The sequence below is a fragment of the Anticarsia gemmatalis genome, chromosome 5 (assembly GCF_050436995.1).
Source record: "Anticarsia gemmatalis isolate Benzon Research Colony breed Stoneville strain chromosome 5, ilAntGemm2 primary, whole genome shotgun sequence".
Lineage (NCBI taxonomy): Eukaryota > Metazoa > Arthropoda > Insecta > Lepidoptera > Erebidae > Anticarsia > Anticarsia gemmatalis.
Window position 1 is genome coordinate 3,146,456 of NC_134749.1, and position 25,130 is coordinate 3,171,585.

The window sequence follows — 25,130 nt, forward strand, 5'->3', positions numbered from 1 at the left end:
TGTCCGCGAGGTAAACAAACTCAAGCTGAGATAAGACAGAAGGTATCTACTAAAGTGTCCCATAACTATCCCAAAACTTTGTTTTGAGATAAAACACTTAAAGAAATGCGTTATAATACCACTACTTATATAACAATGGTTGGTACTTATAATATCTTAAGCTGTTATTCTAATTGCTCTATGCTTGCGTAACGTGGATCACATTCCTAGCAACGTGGATAGATTTTCTTTATTTTGTGTTTCTGTTGTGATGTGTTCGTTCAAAGAGCATGTTATCACTACGTTAGATCTTTTCCGCAAGTGTAACTTGATTATTATGTTCAACATAGGTACTTTTCAAATCATTCTTAGAATTGGTAAAATTCGGTATAATCACTTCTATTGCAATTTTAGTCAGTAAAAACTTTTCCATAATTTATACAAACTGAATTCATGAGCTGAGTATCTTTTTCTTCTGTTTTTGTATTTCAATTTAGTAAGTTACTAAGAATCGGTTTATAATAGTTGTTAATCGACTAAACCATGACAAAATGGTGCGTCACTAGTTGACGTGATATGTCAAAAAATCAATCCAGAGGGCGCTTCAAATCGCTCGGCCACGTAAGTCAGGGTCGTATTTTTCTTCCTTGGATATTTTAATTACATTATTTTACATGCTGTGATAATATGTGAGAATGGTATAACAATACACAAGTGTTTGTGAAATTATTTTTGTCTGTACTTCGTCCTGACTGCGGTAAGTAATGGTGATCAATTGTGCCCTTCCATCGCCCATCCGTCATCGTCCCAGTGAATTAGCATGTTTTAATTAAATCCTTGTCAATATCAGTGCTTTTATCACAATATAAACACTACACAGTTACTGCGCAACGTTGCTTTGGCAATTTTAACATTATTCTTATTGAGGTTTATATTAGAGCGCAGTTATATGTTTCCAGATTGACAAGCCATGTCCAATTTACCACCAAATCCGTATAATAACTTCCCTGGGCCACCTCAAGTGAACGCTAATGCAGGGCCGCAAGCGTTCAATCACAGCCAGCCAGTTGGTCATGTTCCATTGAGCCAATTGCCACCAGGATATGGAGGAATAAAACAGGATCCTAATTCAAACAGTCCTCATCATGTGCCGGCGCCAGTGGCTCAGAACAGTGCTGTACAACATGTGAACAACTATAGTCAGAGTGCAAGCAGTTCTCCTGCATTCAACCAATCTGGGATGATGTCACCTGTGCAACATGGCCTGCAATCTTCTCCTATGAGGCCTCCAATGTCAACAGCTCCCAATTCTTTGTCAAGCCCTTTACCTCCTCAAGTCCCTCTATCATCTGGCAGCCCTAGGACTGTGCCTCAAGCTAATCCTTCTCCAACGCCTTATCCTCCTAACTATCAACCTCAACAACGTCAAATCAATGACAATGCACCACCTCTAATTCCTTCTAGTCAAATGAATCAACCTCTAATGAATGGCCCACCTATGCCTCAGCCTGGTCCAGGTGGGCCCCCATTAAATCAATACCCTGGAGCTCCAAGTGCTTTTAGCTCTCCTCCTGGAAGCAAGCCACCTGTTAGTTCTGGTTTTGTTCAAGGAGTATCAAATCCAGCCTTTGGACCACCATCAGGTCCAATGAAGCCTCCAGGACCACTAACAAGTCAACCTAATGTTCCATTCTCTAATGCACCTCTCACGGGACCTCCTAGGAATAGTCCATTACCTCCTGGGCCTCCAGTTAGTGGGCCCCCTGTTGGAATGCCGGGCTATGGTGGACCACCAACAGGGCAAGTTGGTCCTCCGAGACAAGTTGGTATTAATGGCCCTCATCCAAGTGGACCACCATCGTTGCCTCCTTCCTCGGAACAGCTGATAGGGCCACCCAGATCTGTTGCTGGTGGGTTACAGGGACCAATTAGTGCGGCCCCTATGGGTCCGCCTTTGAGTGGGCCACCTATGCAGACATACCCAGGACAGTATAAAAATGGTCCATCAGGCCCTCTGAGTCCACCTGGCCCTTCTTCGGCTCAAATGGGACCTCCAAATGCATTCAGTGGGCCTCAAAGTGCACCTCCACCTCAGATGCCAATGGGCCCACAGAGTTTACCTCCAATGGGACACCAGATGGGGCCACCTCCTGGGCCTATTGTTACTGCAAATGCACCAAAAGGGAACATGCAGAATAGATATCCACAAATGGCTCCTGGAAACTATGTGAACCATCAACAACCACCAATGGCTCCACAGCAGAATATGATGAAGTACCCCCAGCAATATGGTACTCAGGCTCTGACACAGCAGATGGGTCAGTTGAGTGTGACAAAACAGGGCTTTGACCAGTTATGGGGTCATCATATGGTGGACCTTCTACAATGCAAGCACATACTGCCAGAATACCCTGAGGATCCTCCAGAGATTAAACTCGGCCATCAGTTTGCAGAGTCTCCTAATTGTAGTCCTGAGTAAGTATTCTATATTTTTATTTTATTCTCCTGTGGCTAATCAGATTACTTTTAAAAGCATAGCAATAATTATCTAGGTTACTTATTTAATGCTAATATGGGTAAATGATTTTGTTCAAGGAACAATGCATCTATTACTTCCTTAAATTAACACAACAGTATAAATGTCTTTTTTGTTTATAAAATCATATTAGAATAGTTTTCCTTGTACTAATTCAAGAATGACTTGAGGTTTAATACTAAAAGTACTTCATTATTCACTCAATACATGCTGGATTGTTTACAAATAACATAAATACTGTTAAATACATTTTCAGAAATCTTTGACAGTCATTAACAATAGTCAAAACTCATAACTTTTAAACTCTTGCGTTGCATGTTTAATAATTTATAGTTGTAGGTTGTAAGTCTGACAACCAGTTTTACCAAAGGGTATCATGTTATAACCCAAGTACCTGGTTGTGGAGATCTGATAAGCAGTCGCTCCATGTAAAATACTGGTATTCAGCTGCATCCGGTGACACTGGAGGCCAATTCCAATATAGTTGGATGAAAGGCTAGGCTGATAATAAGCTGTTAAATCCTGAAACATATAGATAAAATTATTGCATATTTATTTATAAATATAAAAGGAAGTTTATAAAACAAAAAGCATGTATAATGACATTGCACTGCCCTATAACTTTGTTTACACAAGTTTTTCTTTTAAAGGCTATTAACCTACTGTTGCGTACCTTGTTTTTGTGGTCAGATATGTACATTATGGGCTTGAAGGCTTATTTTGAGTTATTAGTATTTTAATTAGTTATTGTGGTCACATTTTACTAATTACTTTATTATTGTGTAAGTCCTGAAAAGGAAATTTATTTTAAAGTTACATATTATAATATCATAATTAGAGTTTTATGTTTGTATGCAATAGCACCTCTCTATATCATTTATATGAAGAAGTTTCTTGTAAAGTTAAGAAATGTTTGTGTGAGTAATTACTATGAACAGTGGTGTAGCTGCACGGCTAGGTAGTATAGCGCACCAAGGCCTCCGAGCTTAGAGGGCCCTTGGACCCTGATTTTTTTATTGTATCTTGTAGCTTAACTGTATAGGGCCCTAGTTTACTTTTGTACGTAGACTACCTAGCTACTCCACTGTCTATGAAGTTTCCTAAATGATCTAAAGATGTATTGTTTAAAAATAATAGACTAAAATATTATTCTTGAGGATGTTAGAAAGCATTCTTTCAAATACCATTCAACTAATGAGATTTAAAAGAATCAACTCATGATTCATCTATATAAATAAAATTGAACCAATGAAATGTACGTCTGAGTTTTTAACAACTAAATTGGATAATTCTTTTTTAATATGATTATAGGTGTACAAGGTTTCTATGGGATTCAAATTCCCATGGAAATGGGATCAATGGGATAAAATTGTCCTATAAACTCAGACAAAGTCAGGCCGGGCTGCTGGTTTAACTCATAATTCTTTCAAATGACCTATGAGTCATATTCAATTTGTAAAATGTGATTTATTTCTAAATTGCCCTACAGTGAAGTTAAATGGGTACACAAAAGATGTGTTGTTATCAGAATCTGATAAATGTAGTCTGGAGAACATTGCATAATCTGTGATATGATACAGTAGGCACGTTTTTTTAAAGAAGGTCACGTAGTTTTTACGCGATAGTTTGTCTATAGAAAAAGTGGTTTAACATTGATTTCAAGGAATGGTGACTTGTCCAAATTGTTATTAACAAAAGCGTAATATGATAAAATTATTTGTTTGGAAAGTTTAATGAGATGAGAGCTAACTATGTTAAAATTTATTCAAAATTAAACATAATTATCACTGCCCAATGTAATTTACTTAACTACAAGTCATAAAAGTCACATAATAAGGTATTCAGTTCCTTATCTAGATTAATCAGTGAAGACAGGAAGTTGAGACGATTTCCGCATGCTTATAGATACACAAAACTTTACAATACCTATGTCGTAATTATAAATCTCACGTAAGGCTTGTTCTACACATGTTCGTTTACAGCAATAAACGTCCTAGCGGCAAAACCGAAAATGTGTAGATGAACCCGATCGACACAAGCCGAACAAGTGAGTCGAGTCGGTTTTGTTACTCGATAAATATGGTCGAATCAAATATGACATGTGTGTAGCAAGCCTTATGCTATCTTCCAACCATCATGTATCAAGTAATGTTTAATGAATTCTCAGGTGTTGTGTAAATAACTCTCAAGTTCACGATGACGTTTGCGACGAAACGCGAATGATAATAATAATGTTTTTATACAGATTACGATATAGGTACGCTCCTCGGAAAGAAGTTAAGATAATATAAATATTATTGGTTTCTGGTATGTTGAGGATACCTCAGTAATACTATAGGTACAGTCACAAGCAAAACTATGTACTCACTGTCCCACAGTCTTACATTTCCAGTAATACTATTTTTGTATCAAAATATCAATTGAATTATTGCTTTTAGTCAACAACCGATACATACTTACTGTTTGTTAAATTACTTTGAAGTTAATAAACATTAGTAGTTTGGAAGGTAAAGAGGCGGCCTTTGCCCTGCAGTGGGACACAAAAAAGGGCTGAAAATAAAAGTAACTTTACTACTGTAATTGATAAAATTGCTATTGAAAAGTGGAAGTTGCGTACATATTATTGCTTCCCACTATACTATTAATAAATGTATGAGACATAAATGTATGTTTTGTCTGTGATTGGCTTGTTTATTTAAAGATAGTGTTAGAGATTAATATGTCTCGTTGTCCATCACTCTTGAATGAAAATTATAGTATATTCTAGTTATCAACTGCCGTAGCTAAAGATTTAACATGATGGTAGTTTATGTGAAAGCCGGAGTATCCTGGCTATTCTCCCCATCTGTTAGGATATCGATAACAACCAATGTTTCTAAAGTATCTCTTAGTTAATTATTAATTAAGTGCAGCAAACTATAAGCAGTATGTCTACTTAATTATTTGCCTAGCAACCAAACGTCTAATTGAATGCTATCTTGTACTCATACTACTACTTTACTACTTACATAGATGTTTGTAATATGTTAAACATGCATACATAAAATCACGTCTTTCTTCCCTTAAGAGTAGACCAGAAACGCCACTATATTAGTATTTCTGTGTTACTTTTCATCTTAGTCAGTCAGTCAGTATCGTCAGTATCTCTCGCAAATGTTCTCTCTTATAAGTATTATGTTGCATATCTGCCTTTATCTAAATACTCACCCTGAACATTTTGTTTACAGAATCTTCAGATGTACTGTGAATCGTATACCGGAGACGAACAGTCTACTGCAGAAGTCAAGACTACCGCTCGGTATACTAATACACCCCTTCAAAGATCTTAACGTAAGTGAAACATTATAACAATAATATACCTCTATTCCTATAGTGACTCATATAGTACAGTGGTTCCCATCCAGTGGTCCGCGGACCACCAGTAGTCCGCGGAAGTCAAAATATGGTCCACGAATGGTTTCAAAATGTAACATTTTCAAGTTGATTAAAACATTTTATTTTTGATATACTTACATAGTGGTCCCTGCTAACAAGAATAATATAAAAATGGTCTCGTACTAAGAAAGGGTTGGGAACCCCTGATATAGTACATAGTTCGCCAGTAATTTGATACCACATGATACAAGACTCTGTAATATAATAGTCATTCAAAATAATGTGCCGGTTTAAAATGCTTATGCTGGTCTTAAAATTATTAGGTTTATTCTTCTTTGCAATTATAGTCTGATTAGTTACTACTGTCAATTTAACCTTTAATTGGATTGGAAGTTTAACCAAGACTGGCATATATTTTGTTTTCTGACTACACATTATTTCACATACATACATAAAATCAAGCCTTTCCCCATATATAGATACCACATTATTTTATGACGGTTTATTTATAGTATGAACCATGGGTTATCGACACCACTGTTAATGAGCACGTTAGATCTCAGAATCACATTGTCAGTCGCATACATAGGTAAATCAGCGATGCAATACGCATAATTTCTGTGAAACAGTTCACTTCATTTGTATAAAGCCACTGCACCGTGCGGTCACGTGCTTCTAACATTTTTACTTTTTACACTTGTAACTTTTTATATAGATTAGTATTTAGGTTGTTTTACAAATCGGTAGTGCGCATTCTCCACTATCGACTATCGACAATCGGCTAACTAGCGATAAATTTTGTATGAAAATCTGTTCAGCGCCTCTAGCGGACACCGTAAGAACTATTTTTGCAGTACTTTTTAAATGACAATCGATTCTCGATTGTACCGATTGTAGAGAATCGCGCTACTGAAGAAGGTTTTATCTATGTGTATGTGGGACAAAAACAGTTGAATGACTAACTAATGGTGAATTTCGTTGTGAGTTGTGATACGCCAAAGACTCGTTTGTAATGTGATGACTGTATAATTAGCTATGCAGTAAGCATGTTATGTGTAATGTTACTTATCACTGTTCGTAAGTTGATTACGTTGCTCTTTATTCAACTAAATATAAAAATCTTGCAATCCTTGAAAATAATTTCCTTAAACAAGTTACCCTACTTCATATTTATAGACTCAAAAAATATGTTTTTTAAATTCAGATTATGCTATCGTTCACAAAATTCGGTAAATACAAATCGTTAAATAAAAGTTGTTCACAAATAATTGATTGTGGTATCCTCATTGTGAGGTCTCACCCTTGACCGATTTTAACAATAACATTGAACGTTTGTGGCGTGTGTAAGGAATTTAAAATGATGTAATTGTACACGGTGAAACTTGTACGTACACTCACGCTTTTTACTTTTAGCGGCAGATAAAATTGCTACAGGAAGTCTATAAATTTAGCTAGTTTCACTCTCTGAAGGTTGTTTAAAGACCTTTAAGTTATCATCTACATAGGTACTATACTTTACTCCAAAGCAAATAAGTTGCCTTGACTCGATCGATTGTCCACGAGAGGGAAAGTATTTTCTTTATTTTTTATAATAATTATTTATATAAAAGTATAAAAAGTAACCCAACATTGTAGCTTTACCTTAAAGAACGAATATTAAAGATCAGACGTACAAACAAAATCAGTATGATGTCGGTGCGCTTGCCAGGCCTGAAAAATGCATTTTAGGATTTTTTCAGAACCACACAGAAACTGTAAATATTATAGGTAAAATATAACGACGTAAATCATTTTTTGCCTGCTTTTTCATTCTTTTCTGCAGAATTTCGTTCTTTTTACATAATTTCAAAACATAATAATATATATTCTCCCACTATTTATATGTAAATATTTATGTTCTATGTAAGTATATCTTTTTCGAACAATGAAATATAATGAATGATGAATAAAATATTAATAATGAAATATATAAACTGCTCTCTTTTTATTTTATTTGCATAAAGATCTCTCCATTCAATGGGTGCCTGGAAGAGATTGCCATTGTGCGATAAGGCTGCCAATTGTATCTTTATTTAACATTCGTTCGTAAATTTCTTTTTTCTTTATATATTCATTGTACATACAATAAAGAGATTTCATGTTATAATGCATCGAGAAGAACACAGTTCTTGCGTGGTCTTGTGAAGTTAGACTGTACATATCTTAGGTTTGACAAGCGCACCAATGATTTATGACTTAGCCAAGACATCTTTATTAATAATTTCGTCAAAGGGTACGGTAGACTCGATCGAAACCTTATATGAATAACAAAACATAAAAAGATATTGATTTTGAGTAGACAACATACATATATCCGCAAAAGTCAGATTATGGAAATTTCGTTAAATTCTAATGGCACTGACAAACAATCCGCAATTCTTCAATTTAATACTACTCTTGTTTTTTTAAGTATAACATTTCGACCATAACTACTTCTTTTTTCTAAATCGCCTTTACTATAATGACGTAACGACCGAAACTTCACAGGTATCATACATAAGCGTTACGTAGCAATATTCATCACGCGAACATACTATTATAACACTACCCATTATTTTGGAGTAATTATGCAAACTTTATGTAACTCAATATAGCGAATTAAGTCTTTGAGACATTGAATTATTGTTGCTGTTGTATTCAACACTCTTTTATAAATCAGTGAAAGAAAAAGAGGGACAGGTCTCGAGAAATTCTTAACATAAAGAAATTAACTCTCTTTGCAATTGTTGAATTGTTGGCTTTGCCTTCTAGATATGGCACGACCTGCACATTCTTACAGAATTGATAATGTGTGATATCTTCTCTTCCCATCTCACAATTCCCCCTATACGAAAATAAGATGCCTCCTATTAAATGGAATTACATTATAAACTGCGAATTATGACTGTTCATAATAAAACTTCAGGTATACATAGTAAGAAAAGTTTAGAACATTTTTATTTAGTTTTAATTATAATTATTGTCCCTTTTAAAATGATAAACTACAATTTACGTTACGTTACTTACGTTACTAAACTGTCATTTTATATGAGCCTTAACGCTATTGAATAGATAAATCGCTAAATGTATCTCAGAAGCCGGGCGTTAGTCTTAACCAGTAAAATTGACAGGTTTTAATAATATATTTGTTTATATTCCAGCATCTTCCAGTGATACAATGCACGACGATAGTGCGGTGTCGCGCGTGCCGGACGTACATCAACCCGTTCGTGTACTTCGTCGACGCCAAGCGATGGAAGTGCAATCTGTGCTACAGGGTCAATGACTGTGAGTATTAGTTACATTACTTATCTACGAATTTAACTTATTAATGAGGTTATAGATTAGGCTGACGTGTGGTGCGGGTACTTTTGTTTAAAGGCTTGTGACGTCACTTGGGTAGCAATGGTCATAATGGTTTGATGCGTCAAGTGTCGTGGGTTCGATTTTCTTCAGCTATAATATTTTTGCCATTCTAAGGTTTTTTCTGTACTTTATGTTTGTTGTTTATTTATTAGCATGGCCCGAAAGTATACAGAATGCACTAAATGTTTCATCAATAAAAAAACTGTTTTGATTTTTGCTCATCGCAGTTTTAAAGTAAGACGTCCGATGCAAATTGCAATTCACCCAATAAGTATATTGACGCAACACAAACGATCTTTGCTCTTGACAATTTGTAGTCTGCCATTCACGAAGCGAACCGCGAACCGGATTTATCAATTTGTTACAAAGGCAATTTCACGTCATTGTGTTAATCAGTGTTAATAATTCACCGATATTATACTATCATTGTTAGGAATTATTGAATTTATCGGTCTATATTAATTAGTCACTGCATACGGTGCTTTTTTGTGAAGTATGTGGTGTTTACTATTTGTAATGTAATGATGACTCACTTAAATTATTTATAGAGAAAATTATTAATTTTAATGGATTGATATTTAGATAAGAACTCTTAGGTATATATTAATATCAATCTATCAAAATTAATAATTAATAGTTTTAGTATTTGGTTGTGGTATATTTTAGTTTATTTTTTAAGACAGCCACTACCCGGGTTTTCTTGCTATAATAGGAGATTCTATAATGTCTTTTGCGCACTGCGATTTGAGCAGCGATGCGGTCGCAGTACATCATCATTCGTTATTGCATCGATGCTAGAACTCAGACAATAAGAACAATAAAACAAACTTAATCACAAATATACTATTTAATTCATTTCCAATAATCATGTTTATCTTCCTTAAAATAATGAAACAAAGCAACGGGCGCGACCTACTATTTTGTTATACAAATTAAACGAGCAATAAATCGTTCGTTATCGCCCTTATCTTCGCATTACTTCATCAATAAATTAGTTTAATGTTTCAATACTATTAAGATTAAGTTATCGATGTCTTTGTGATATGTTTTTAATTGTGCCGGTAGATTATCTGTTGCCTGAATTTATTAACCAGTTTTTACTTGCAATATGACATACTAGCTGACCAGCGCAACTTCGCTTGCGTCACTTAAGAGAGAATGGGTAAAATTTTTCCCCGTTTTCGTAACATTTTTCACTTGTACTCTTCTCCTATTGGTTGTAGCGTGATGATATATACCCTATAGCCTTCCTCGATAAATGAGCTCTCTAACACAGTTTTTTTTTTTAAATCGGAGCTGTGGCTCCTGAGATTAACGCGTTCGAACAAGCAAACAATCAAACAAACAAACTCTTCAGCTTTATAATATTAGTATAGATGATGTCTTGGTAATAGTACCGTAGACTGCAGCAAGAAACTGCAAATGGCAAAAAATACTTAGTTTATCTTTTGTTTTTCGTTACTTGTTCACATAATTCTTTTGGAAACGGATATTTAGGTTTATGACTTTATATTTTACTAGCAGACTGGCCTGATTTCGTCCGGGACAACTTTCGATCGATCCCATACAAAACTTGTTCCGCCAGGTACATAAAGTATAAATATAAATTAGCACTTTTTTGAACCAAACTTATTTATTGGCTTTAATCTTTATTGTTATATAATACACGTGTTCTAGCCTCGTTTTAAACAGCTGAAAAAAATGCAAGAAGTGCAAAGGCGTATAATTTACAATTATTCAAAATTTTCTACAGTATTTATAACCAATGTAATCATGATTTTCAATGCTAAGAAACATTCATTCATTAATATACATATTACTTGATAGTGAATAATATCAATGGCATATCGAGATTATTGTACCTATAGTAGGAGCATTTTGCAAAACATTCTACAATCACTGTTATCAGTACAACTCATAGTTCTTTATGTGTTATGATCACATAAAAGTATTTTTCTATTTTATTGACAATTCACGATTCAGAAAACGCCTTTATCTACGTCTTGTATAGTACCTAAATTAAAAAAAATATTAAAGCACTAGATGAAAATCCGGCTTCGCTCGGGTAAATTTTGCTTCGGCAATCACGACGATTGCTGTAGCTATGGCAGCACTTGTCAAAAACAACATTTTCAACAAACGCCAACGACTGAAACGAATTTAACGAAATCTCCATAATCCGGATATAATATGTATATAGATGTCGACTCGAAATCTATATTTTTGTATGTTTTGTTATTCATATAAGGTTTCGATCGAGTCCTACCGTACCCCTTGACGAAATTATTTATATAGATGTTTCTTTAAACAGTGCCAGAAGAATTCCAATACGACCCAGTGAGCAAGTCATACGGCGACCCGTCCCGCCGGCCGGAGATCAAATCTGCGACGATCGAGTTCATAGCGCCGGGCGAGTACATGCTGCGACCGCCGCAACCCGCTGTCTATCTGTTCCTGTTCGACGTCTCACAATTAGCAAGAGAGTCCGGGTATTTGCAGGTACGGAATAACAAAAGTATATTAAATGACGAGGCCTAAGGGAAGGTTTATATCTGATGGAAAATACGTCGCGTATTGTCGATCGCGCAACGCCAGAACAGACAAATGTATAGAAAAGCACTCGACCGTTCACACTCAACCGATGATGCGTCAGTGCGAAGCCCATACAAATTAAGTACGCATCTTCCGTCAGATATGAATCTTCCCTAAAGCTTGGCTAAAGTTTGTCTACGATTTTAGTCTGAGTGCAGCATACGGTTTAAACTTCACTTATATTTTGTGGCATTCGCCTAGTTGTAACCCTAATTTAATGGTTTTAGATTACAGTGTTTCTTTGTCTTATTGTACGTGACTTAGGTTTACATAACGTACTAAATATCGCATAAAAGTTTAAAGTGCTTTTTTATTGCCTTTCAAATGGCACGATTTGCTTAAGTTTTATCTTCTAAGTGAACTATTGAATTAAGTAGTACTTACGAATTAAAAATGTACACGTAATTTTTCACTGATCACTACATCGACGTTGCCGGAGTATGACGTCACAAAATAAATAAAAAAAAACGCAGTAAGCGGCCTAGAAGTCGGGAAAGTCACAGAAGAGACCTGAAAGCGAGACACTGTAGTAGACTAAATAAATAATAAGTCAGTTTAAACTATCTTATTTTTGCAGGTTGTATGCGACACGTTAAAAACATGCTTAGACCAGTTACCGGGCGACGCGCGCACGCAGATCGGGTTCATCTGCTACGACGCGCACGTGCACTACTACTTGATGAGCGAGGGACTCACGAGGCCGAAGGAGATGACGGTGTTGGATATTGACGGTCAGTACATAATAACTGTCGTTTGATATCTTTATATATATAATTCTTCTGTTAGTGTGTATGTCACTGAACTTCTCTTAAACGACTGGACCGATTTTGATGATTTTTTTTGTGTGTATTCAAGGGGATTTGAGAATAGTTTAGATTATTAAAAAAGGTGTAAAATTTTCAAATTAAAGACGTGTAGGCAGGACAATCTGTCGGGTCCGCTAGTTATAGAATAAATGTTTATCATTTACCGTAGTTTATCAAGTACCATCCACTTGTAGGTCAAATCATGTGCGTATACATCGTCTCTTGTAGGCAATCGGCTCCGAGCGCGTTTTTTCTCTCCGTGACTCAGTTGCGCTTTGAATCTTTCACTGTTTTATTTTCGCATTTCATTATTCCGATTATAGATATAAAGAGTTGCAATTTCGTAATCGCAGATCGTTAGAACTGATTTTAAATCGTCTCTAACCTAGTAATTTTGCCGCGGTTCGCTTTAAAATCACCTTTTTTATAGTGTCGTTTGATGGCTTAAATCTATAAGGCGCTGTCTCCACGAGCGAGAGAATCGCTGCGATATTATCGTCGTGCCACGTATTTCTATACACTCTCTATAGAACCATCTCCACATGGCGATAATATCGCCGCGATACGACGAGTGTCAACGAGCGTGCGAAACGTCAATACATCGTCGCTAGTCGGCCGCGACAAGCAGCGAGTCCGCCGCGCGATCGCGACGAGCGCGTAGCGAGCGCGCTGTCAAATGCAGCGTCATTTATTTTCAATGTTGCCTCTCGTTTCGAGAAGCTTTTTAAACAAGGAAAACGCGGGGATACCGTTACGAGTCGCCGCGGAATCTCTGCGATTCCGTTACGACTCGCGACGATACGCGGCGGAATTATCGCTCGTTCGTGGAGATCGTCCGACGATACGAGGGCGGACTCGTCGCGATTCTCTCGCCCGTGGTGACAGCGCCTAATAGTGTACGATGTCTCCCCCCCAGACGTGTTCCTGCCGTCGCCGTCGTCGCTGCTGGTGAACCTGGGCGAGCGACGCGAGCTGGTGCGCGAGCTGCTGGCGGCGCTGCCGCAGCGCTACAGCGCGCCCGCCGCGCCCGCCTGCGCCCTGGGCGCCGCGCTGCAGGCGGCGTACAAACTGATGGTGAGTGCTCGCCTGCCACCTCGACTTCCTAACTCTGAGAAAAAATCCAGATTCAAATTCAAAATATCCTTTATTTCGTAAACTTTTTAAAAAGTATTTGAAATAGTCACGTATTGTTGACTTGATTGTTGAATTGACAAAGCATTAGCAAAAAAATCCGACCCGGGATCCGAGACCGTTCAGCGGCAATCGCTAACACTACCGACCGCGCCTCAGAGGCAATCGTCTTTACATTGGCAACTATCAAAATTGACGTTTTTACGATATAAATTCGTTCTTTTTCTCCTTTACAGGCGCCGACCGGAGGTCGCATCACAGTATTCCAAACGTGTCTACCTAATGTTGGACCCGGAGCGTTACAACCTAGGTAACGTTTGTATTACAATTACAAATTAATATTAATACTAATATTGATATTTAAAATAATATTATAGCCGAATTCGGACTATTGGGCGACTTAGTAATGAATATTCTTTTAAATGTCAATATTGGTATTTATAGTATTATAAGTTATTGAATATAAAAGTGTGTGTACATTCAGTAAGACCACAGTAAAATGCAAATGCATGGCAATGTATAATAATTTATTTTTTGATTTGATTTACTTTAAGCATTATTATCAGTTATTTGATTACCATAGTACCAGCTCAGCTTAGTTTGGAATTAAATGACCGTGTATGAGTTGTCGAGCGATATTTATATTACTATTTATTTATGTTGTTTACGTTGACAGAGAAGACCCGAACGCCCGGTCGTCGAAGGACGTGGCTCACTTGAACCCCGCGACAGACTTCTACAAGCGGCTGGCGCTGGACTGCAGCGGCGCGCAGATCGCCGTCGACTTGTTCCTACTCAACTCACAGTATGCTGACCTCGCCACGCTTAGTTAGTATTATTTGTTCGTATACTACATGTTACAAGTACTAAACAGAGTCCCGAGTTTCTGTCAGTAGTTTCTGAAATAGTTTAAAATCATCCAACATAGTTTTGTGAAAACTAACAATGTGTGATGATTATGGAGATATTGTTATGAATTGTATCGATGCGAGATACAATGCGAATAAGAATGCGGACAAGCTCGAGTACCTACATATTTAATACACTGCAAAACTAATGCAGAATGCAATGCGACGCATATAAAATTGGGTCACTATAATATCTGATTTTGTAGTATAGGTTCTCAACCTCTTATGGCCTACCGCCCCTTTCATGGAAAAAATAAACCCAGCGCCCCCTTTACATAATAGTAACACTAATTTTATACTTCTTTGGTATATATCATTTGTCTTTGGATTCACCGCCGTTCCCTACGAAGAGTTTCAGCGCCGGCTAGAGGGCGTTATCACGCGCGTTGAGAACCTATTTTCCTCGGGAATAACATTCCCTTATTTATTTCTAGGTGGTATGAGTAAATTCAGCGCGGGGACAGTGTACCACATCCCGCTGTTCCGCGCAGTCAGACAGTGGCAGGCGGAGCAGCTCAACAGAATGTTCACGAGATATCTCACTAGGAAGATCGGTTTCGAAGCTGTCATGAGGGTGCGGTGTACTAGGTATGAATTTGTACATACTAGGAATGGATATAAAAATGTTATAGTCGCATCAACATTTCCGTGTGTTGATTTTTAGTGCTTGTACTTTAATTATTTGTGTCATGAGTTAAAATTGATCGCTATGTAAGATACCTGAATTTATCAACGACTCCCGCATAGGCCTTTTAAGTCACGAACTAATATGTTCCCTCGTTACAAATATTCCTCTATCTGACGCCACCTGAATCGTCTGCAATAGATGGTTATCAACAACTACGCAACAATGCGCGTGCGCACTGATCACGTGATCTTACCAGTTTCACAATCGCTTTACTTACTAATCATGCCGCATATTAGGCTATTATACAATGCAGTAGCGTACTCAATAAAATTAGTTTCACTAACATGTTGTTATTGCAGGGGTATAACGATCCACACGTTCCACGGCAACTTCTTCGTGCGCTCCACGGACCTGCTGTCGCTGCCCAACGTGTCGCCCGACGCGGGCTTCGGCATGCAGCTCACCATCGAGGAGTCGCTCGCCGACCTGCAGCAGGTCTGCTTCCAGGCCGCGCTCCTCTACACCAGCAGTAAAGGTACGCTCACACTTGACGCAAAATAATCATAGTGGTCTGCCGTGTGGAGCCCACTATGATTATTTTTCTATAAAACAGAGATGTTATTTGAAAGAATTAAGTCATCAATTTGTAGAATTAAGACATGAGTGACACTAATGATTGTTATAGGATAAAAACAAATGTTAAAACATGTTGTATTTTTTGTAGGTGAAAGACGGATACGAGTGCATACGTTAGCGCTGCCGACGGCGAGCAGTTTATCTGACGTGTTACATTCAGCCGACCAACAGTGTATTATAGGACTACTCAGTAAAATGGGTAAGTTGCTTACTACTGTTATACATAGTTAAATAAAGTATGTTAATGTAATACAGTTAAACTATGAAGAAAACTACAGATATAAAAAATATATATAATGTGATTCGTCACACAAAACGGAACGATACGAGGAGAAAGACATACAGGGTGTGGCGTAAATAATGGATAATCCTTTACCAGCGGATGGGCGACTTCCCGACTGATCTGAATATTAAAATTTATCTCTGGCACAAGTATCATAGTTTTTGAGATTTTGGCCATTTTGTGTGTTTTTTAAGAAAACGATTTACGCTCGTAGTTTTTGATGCTGTGATCACAAATTAAGGCTTTTTTTTAATCCGTTTTTTGCAAATAAATCCTGAATAGATGTGCTATTGAATCTAGAATCTTGTTTTGTTATTAATTATTGTTTTTTATTTAAATTATGCATTCAAAGTTAAATTTTATAATCTTTCACAACTTTTGTGCAACTTTGAACACTTGTGGTGAAAAAAAAATGTATGGTGGCTTTACTGCCCACGCCATAAATAATTTCTAAATTTTATAAGAATTCTAAATTGGTATAACATAAAGCATTAATACCGATTATTGTCAAAATATTACAAAGAACTCAAATTATTAACACTTTTGCCGGTCGACTAATTTTATTTTTGCAAGCTTTTGCTAAGCGCGTTTAATTTAAGCTAAGTTTGCTTTCAAATATTCATGTCTGTAGGGTTATTACACTATTAAAGATTAATTTGATGATAAAAAAGCTTGTAACTGTGCTGCTTCTACCAAGTCTATTTCAAAATAATGTATTATACAATTTGATGAAAAATGATTTATTTGTCAACAGATTAGTTTTCCTTACATTTCTAATTATCTTTATTATTTAAATATTATTTACTAGCTGACCCGTGCGGCTCCGCTCGCGTGAATTTCGTACTGTTGCTTATTCGTTTGAGCACGCAAATTGCGAAGCACTCGATACACCTACACATAAAAATGCTAACAACTCTTTGTCATCTAATGGTTATTTACGAAAGGGACACACAATGTGACACAGGCTCAGGCAGGCCTGATATCCTGTGGTTACCTTCTTTTCCTCTCTCGTCAGTATCCGTACCAGTTTACAGTGTAAAATATAATACCCTATTAAAGACTGACCATTGCTTACCCGTCTGGATTCAGAATATTATTATAGCTACAGACAGACCTATCTGCGCCGGAGCTCTTCACACGCGTAATAATGTATACTTGCGATGATACGTCCGAAACCGCGTAACCCGTAATTATTTTTTATATATCATCCGTTGTTTATTTTTTAAAACTTACCACATAGTCTGTTTCATATCTATGCAATTTATTTCCTTAATGCAACCAATTTTTGGTTATGTGTTACGAACTGCAACGCCATATGTTAGTTGCGGCGAACAACGACAACAAACGAAATTACTCGGTTTGCCATCTAGGATATCCCGAGCGCACCGGACCCACGTAAACCGACATTTTTGTGTACTTAATATATCATACAACATTTATGTTTGAAAATCTTATAAATGTATAGCCTGTTTTAAAGGTATTTTTTTTTACTATAAAGCAATCAAAATAAATTAATTAGGAAAAACATGCTGTGTTGCTGACCATAACGCCATCTATTGGTTGGTGCTAACAACAGGTATCGATACGGCAGGCACCGCGTTAACCATATGCGAATGTTGTGAAATGAATTGCAATGCCATCTATGGTCTCTTTAGGGAAACGCAGGTTCAAACGATTTCTACGTATTTTATTCAATTTTCTAAAAATCTATGAAATTTTATGCGATAAAAAGTATCCCAATACTTGCTCCACTACTTATTCTATGCATATAACAAATGTCAGTGCATTCTATCCGGTAGTTTTTACGTGATAGCGTAACATACAGACAGGAAAAAACCTGACCTTGAACTCTCTACTGATTTATTATAAGTATAGATGTTTTGTATTCCTTTTTTTTTCTTTCTTTTCAACACTTTGCAACTTTGAGCATTTGTGTGCACAAGTGCTCAAAGTTGCACAAAAGTGTCGAAAAATTATAAAATTTAACTTTGAATGTATAGTTTAAATAAAAGACAAGTAGTAATAACAAAACAAGATATTAGGTTCAATAGCACTTCAATTCAGGATTTATTTGCAAAAAATTTTGGCCATTATGTGTGTTTAATAAAGCGATTTACGCCAGTACTTTTTGATGCTGTGATCACAAATTAAGGCTTTTTTTAAATCCGTTTTTTGCAATTAAATCCTGAATAGATGTGCTATTGAATCTAGAACGCGCTTAGCGTGCAAAAATAAAATAAGTCGACCGGCAAAAGTGTTAATAATTTGAGTTCTTTGTAATATTTTGAAAATAATCGGTATTAATGCTTTATGTTATACCAATTTAGAATTCTTATAAAATTTAGAAATTATTTATGGCGTGGGCAGTAAAGACACCATACATTTTTTTTTTCACCACAAGTGCTCAAAGTTGCACAAAAGTTGTGAAAGATTATAAAATTTAACTTTGAATGCATAATTTTAATAAAAAACAAGTAGTAATAACAAAACAAAATTTTAGATTCAATAGCACATCTATTCAGGATTTATTTGCAAAAAACGGATTAAAAAAAGCCTTAAATTGTGATCACAGCATCAAAAAGAACGAGCGTAAATCGCTTTCTTAAAAAACACACAAAATGGCCAAAATCTCAAAAACTATGATACTTTTGCCAGAGATAAATTTTAATTTTTAGATCAGTTGGGTGGTCGCCCATCCGCTGGTAAAGGATTATCCATTATTTACGCCACACACTGTATATAGCGTCTAAGTTCATATGCTAAGAGCTTTTTATAAATATTTCACAAACAGCTGCACAGTTTTAAATCGATGTATACGAAGGCGTCTACGTAACCAACGTATGCATTAAAAAAAAATGTCGTACACGTGGTGGTAGGTAGGACAATTTATATTTTTGAGATGAATTGACGTATGTAGTTCGACAATTTAGTATAAGTACATCTATCAAGATTATAGTGGACAATTCCGTGTATTTCCAAAAAAACAGTACCTGTATCAAATAGGCATATCTGCATGAGGTTGCACTTGCAGGTCACTGATGTTTAAAATTTTGTAACTTTCGCCAGCCGCGACAATTTCATACAAGGCTTTCTACTAAGTTGTTGGACTAGGCCTGTTTTAAGATTGAAGTAGTTTAATGAGTATATGTATGTATTAGCGGTGGACCGCTGCCAGACGGCGTCCATGGGCGAGGCGCGCGAGGCCGTGATGAACGTGGCCGTGGACGCGCTGTCGGCCTTCCGCCTGGCGCAGAACCTGCCCGCCGGAGACCGCAGCGCGGCGCTGCACGCGCCCGCCTCCCTGCGACTGTTGCCGCTGTACCTGCTCGCGCTGCTCAAGAGGGTGAGTACTGATTATGCTTCTTATGATATTATGTTAAAATCGCGTAACCTCCGGTTACTGAGTCAGTGTTCAGTTGCGTTTAAACTCATATAAAAATGACAGTTTGTGAACTAACTAAATGTGCCTCAGAAATCGTACATAAAACCTTTGTTTGCAATCATTCTGAAGAAGATAGGTATGTTCAGGTGCATCTGCTCTTTCTACATGAGTTCATAAAAATGACTTCCATACCTTTGTCGGCTTGATTATTGTTAAGCTTGAATGTACCTGATGTGCAATCGTGAATGCCGCGACTATGATTGATATTTACAATATTAAAGAGTTTTTATATAGTCCGGTGATTCAGTAGCGATCATTTTTAAATGTTCACCCCACGCATCCTTATATAAAGAAAACGATTTCTAAATATATAACTAAGTTTGTCGTGTGTCCGTGTCACAGAAAGCGTTCCGCACGGGCACGTCGACGCGGCTGGACGACCGCGTGGCGGACATGTGCGCGCTCAAGTGCTCGTCGCTGGCGCAGCTCATGCGCGCCGTGTACCCCGCGCTGTACTGCGTGGCGGCGCTGGCGCAGCACACGCCGCAGCCCGCCGCCGACGACGACGACACTGCGCCCGACCCGCCGCAGCTGCAGCTTACTGCCGAGAGGTATATCTACCTATATACAATAGTGTAGTTTTATTTCAATGAATGCAACCAATAAGGGTTATTTTCATATTGACTTTTGAACGTGTTAAATTTTTTATCTGAACACATCATCAATGTAAGTTCCCGTTTTGATTTTAGTGGAAAGGTACTGGTGTATCTTTGAATATTATTTGAAAATGTTTGTTATTGTTCTAATACTATAACATAATGTTGGTATTGCAGGATAAACTCGAACGGCGCGTACCTGCTGGACGACGGCGAGAGCATGATCCTGTACGTGTGCCACGCGGTGAGCGCCGCCTTCCTGTCCGACACGTTCGGCGTGGCCGCCTTCTCGCAGCTGCCCGACGAGATGCGCGCGCTCCCGCGCCGCGACACCGAGCACAGCGCGCTGCTGCACGCCTTCATCGACAAGCTCAACGACGACCGGCCCTACGCCGCTGACATACTCGTGCTCAGGTACCGCGAACATAAATACCACCTTTGGGGCAATACGCTCAACGAATTCATTGACCTAAACTGATCACTAGTTTAATGTATAATAGAAAACGGGAATTAACGCGAACACGCATTTTACCTTAAAATGCCTAACGTTTCGGCGCAGGTTGCACTCGCCGTGGTCCCAGGCAGTGGTTAGGCATTTTAAGGTAAAATGCGTGTTCGCGTTAATTCCCGTTTTCTATTATACATTAAACATGCAACGCGAGAGTTTAAAAGTTATGATCACTAGTTTTTCTCGAATGAGCTGAAATCCCCTGCTAAACTTTTTTATATTATGGATTGTTGTTTTACTTGACATATTTTTCTTTTTGAAATTTCATTATATACACGCAGTTTTAAACTCTATAAATATTATATTTGATGATATCATCAGTACATTAACATACCAATTGTTTTTTTCACAGAGATAACTCGCCAAACCGAACTCTATTCACGGAACGCCTAATCGAAGATAGAGTGGAGTCGGCGTTCTCCTACTACGAGTTTTTACAACACGTCAAAACCCAAGTGAAATGAGTGAAGAGTGACGTCACAGTGACTTATAGACGGGACCGCGCGTCCCTTGTGATCGGACGAGGTACTCGATGTGTTAGCTAATGAAGTGAGTTGCGGTTCGTCCGCGAACGACACGACACTGCCCTAACTTACGATAAGAATTTGGTAGCACTTCTGGTTTTCGAGTTTCGAAAACTGGTGGTAGTGGTTCAAACAAAATTCTCCATTTAGAACTCCAGTTAATGTAATAAAATGTAAAATTAAGTGAAATTAAGGTGGTCCATCGCGCGGTGCTGCAGTTGTGTTTGGCTTTGCAGCGTGTGGTTAAAAATCACGATTAGGTTTATATCATCAGTTTGGCGTATTGTTCGTCAATGACTGATTAGCTAAAAAGCACAAAAATATCTATTAGTGGATCACAATAGACTGATGGAACTACGCTATTTTGAAATAGTTTACTGTGAAATATGGTTTTGATTGAAGCCCAAATTATGCGCTCACGATTTTGTTACTAAAATATGAATTCACAGAAACTATTTTGAAACAGTTCGTAGTTTTATCGTCATCGTTATAAAAACAAAATATAAATTACAGTGGTCTTTTATACAACTTAAGGACAATCGGCCTTCGAAACAATAAATTTTCACAAATAACTGGCCACCAGAATTCAGCTCTCTCTACCGATCAACATCGAACAATCGTTATATAACATGAGGCTATAAATTATATATTTATTTCAAAAACTAATAGTGACAGTATTGAAATGTTGTTAATATAATATAATGTTTAAGATATAGCAAGTGATATAATATTATGTCGTTTTAGCAACAGACAATAATGGTGTTACGAAATATGTTAAAAGTATTTCTGCGAATAATTATGCTTGTAAATAATAAGTAATATGAACGAGCGATGGATTGCGAACTTTCAGAGATTCCCTATGAATTGTGTTGGAAAGTGAACTATAATACTAAAGATGCCTATAACTTAACCTACCATATAGTTTTTTGCCCTCGATCGTTTTCTACTAGGTAAAGTTATAAGCGTCCGACGAGTAGTCACAATTATTTGTGATTCGTAATCGCAATTTAAAACTGTATCGAAAAAATAATCAGACTGTGTTCACATTACTTATTATTTATACAAAATATCTACTACACGTTATAATGATTTGTTTTTATCGCCCCAAAAACAGTGAATTAACATTTTCCAGTGATGATTTATTCTGATCCTTGTGTGACATCAATTTTGGTAAATATTATTTATATGAAATGAGTTATCATAAATGTGTATTGTAAAGAGACAATATCGAATATATGGGTATGAACTCGAGCCAGAAGCGCTATATAATATGTAAAAGTATTAGTAGTGTCGTTGTTGGACTGTTATGAAGAGTGGATTTTACTCAAGACAATGCTCGAGACAAACTATGAAATAAAGAAAATTTTCAGGCGGTTTGGTCGCCTAAGAATGTTCTATTTTTCGCAGGAGATGTGGAGGTACAAATACTTTCTACAAAAGAGTGAGTAATTCTGGATCTTGCAGTAAAATCCCTCTGTATGAACGACGCGTGATCTTCATAATGCAGTTATTGCCAATACTATGTTATCACAATGTTATGTTACAATTATTCAGTGACGACAATTAACTACAGAGCCCTTCTACTGTTCCGAGATGTTTTCAATATATTTTTATTTCTTGGAACCATGTCTTTTTATTTAAAGTATCGACTGGGTTCTACCGGAATGTTAAATTCTTAGATAATACGGTGTTTGTGTTATGGGAAATATAAAGCAATAAAGTTATGTCGGAGTCACGACTTGAAGCTCGGTAAACGATAGAATTTATTGTCACTCAGCTTGTTAAGAAATATTATCTTAAGCCTTTGCATGCATGGTGTATGCGCGAGCGGGACAAAGCATACGAAAGTTCGAAGTAACGTTTTTATCATTAAGGAAATAAATATATTTAAAATGAATGAATTCCAAAGTATGTTCGTATATTTTGTTCCGTATTGACTGGTTGTATGATACCTTTATTCATGATTTGTGTACAAATATTTGGTATGTTTTATTTTTTTACATATTCCTTAGGGCGTGTCGGCACTGGCGGCGGATCAGTTCTCCGTTGATGCAATAAAATACATTATTTTTTTTATTGTTAATTCCATGTTAGGTGTACGTAGTTATCTTTAAACTTGTATCTATTAATCGTAATTGGATATTATTTCACCATTGTAAATTAAATAAAATTATTTATGAAATTGTAGGTAGCGTGTTTTTATACTGAATGTGATCGGTTCAGGCTATACCACGATAGATCTTTGTTTGATGTGCAACTTGCAGTTTTGAACTCATTATACGTATACAATTATTATAGCAGATACTTTATTTTACCGTTTTTCAAACTTTCCTACAAATTTTCCATTCGAATCTAGTCTTAAATACTTGTTTTCTTTTGCTAATATAATTACCATAAATGAAAATTCTTTCGAAAATTCACTTGTTTTAAACATCACCCACACAAATACAATGAAATGAAGAAAACATGTTCATAAATATAATGAGTTATCTTTATTGCAGGTTGCACATACGACACAGTTTTCAAACGTTCAGCGATTCATTCGAGACTTATCACTGTCGTTGTTATAGTATTATAACTTTCGATTATCGTTTATAGTTCACTTAACAAGGCAATGCTTCACACTATTCAATTATATAATCACAATTATTACAGCAATACAAAGATAAAGAACATATTTCCAGATTATAACGCGCTTTGTTATTTTTCGCAATGATGAGTACGAAAGCTAATGGTCAGCGTACCTAGAAGAAGAATATCTATGGAAATATTTTTTTAATGCCATAGAGTTCATTTTTTCCGTATTATAGTCATCAAATAATAAGTCAGACTTAACGATGGCAACATTAAACCATCTTAATCATTTCTATATGCCAGTTTGCAATGACCAAGTGAATTTAAATTGGTCAACGTACTCTTTAAAGCTGTCTCACATTTATATTTTTTTAACATTCACAATATTTGCGCGTAAAATCATAGTATAATGTAAAAGTTTATTAAGCGGTATGTAAACGTCACATTTTTATTAATCCACGTAGAAACACGGACGTTTGTTTCATTTTTAACCCGTTACTGTCCTGCTGGTGGGAAAGAGTCTCCTTCCAAAAGAGGATTACGCCTTGAGTATGAAATATTATTTGACTTATTTTATTAATACTGTGTTATATCGGTATTCGGCACAAAGCCAAGTTCGCCATAAAGCTGAACATAAAAAAATACGGTCAAAGTGATTCTAGCTTTTTGGATATTGCTTACCTAACTACTTATCAAACTTATATATTATACTGTGATACAAGTCTATGACAATACCGACTCGTAAACTTTGAGCACATTGAACTCGTTATAACTAAGGCGGAATATGTATTGTTTAAATTGTCTAATTGCCAGTGTTAGGTGACTGAACACGAGAGAGGAACATTGTAATTTGTTTCAATACAAACAATCTGAAATCATACTTGTTTCCTTTTATCCCTTCTACTTGAAAAGTTCTACTACTTTCTAATATTCCGAAGCGCGATTCTCTACAGTGGGTAAAGTAAAGTTTGACATTTAAAATGTACGGCCAAAATAGTTCTTACGATGCCCGTTAGAGGCGCTGATCAAATTTTCATACATCATTTCTCGATAGCTAGCCGGTTGTTAGTCGATAGTGGTAGAGAATCGAGCTATCGTTGTATGCTATAATCCGTATGTTCTGTATTTTAGACAAAACGGTTAAAGTGATTTGGTTAAACATAATATTTCAGGGAAGACCATCATTTATTCTATCAACAAAAAAGCAAGATCATCATGAAAAAAACAG

At 36.7% G+C, this 25,130-nt stretch overlaps 1 protein-coding gene across 1 annotated transcript; it reads left to right on the forward strand.

Moving 5' to 3' along the window:
* Positions 1-557: 557 nt before the first annotated feature.
* Sec24AB (Protein transport protein Sec24AB) lies at positions 558-23,515 on the forward strand. The gene is made up of 16 exons (XM_076114116.1): positions 558-736; positions 939-2,454; positions 5,743-5,845; positions 9,070-9,196; positions 11,586-11,773; positions 12,444-12,597; positions 13,589-13,746; positions 14,040-14,113; positions 14,480-14,631; positions 15,146-15,299; positions 15,699-15,874; positions 16,064-16,174; positions 19,417-19,601; positions 20,043-20,251; positions 20,474-20,710; positions 21,157-23,515. Exons 2-16 carry the CDS (start codon positions 950-952, stop codon positions 21,266-21,268), a joined length of 3,645 nt encoding a protein of 1,214 aa, XP_075970231.1. The 5' UTR covers positions 558-736; positions 939-949; the 3' UTR covers positions 21,269-23,515.
* Positions 23,516-25,130: the final 1,615 nt, after the last annotated feature.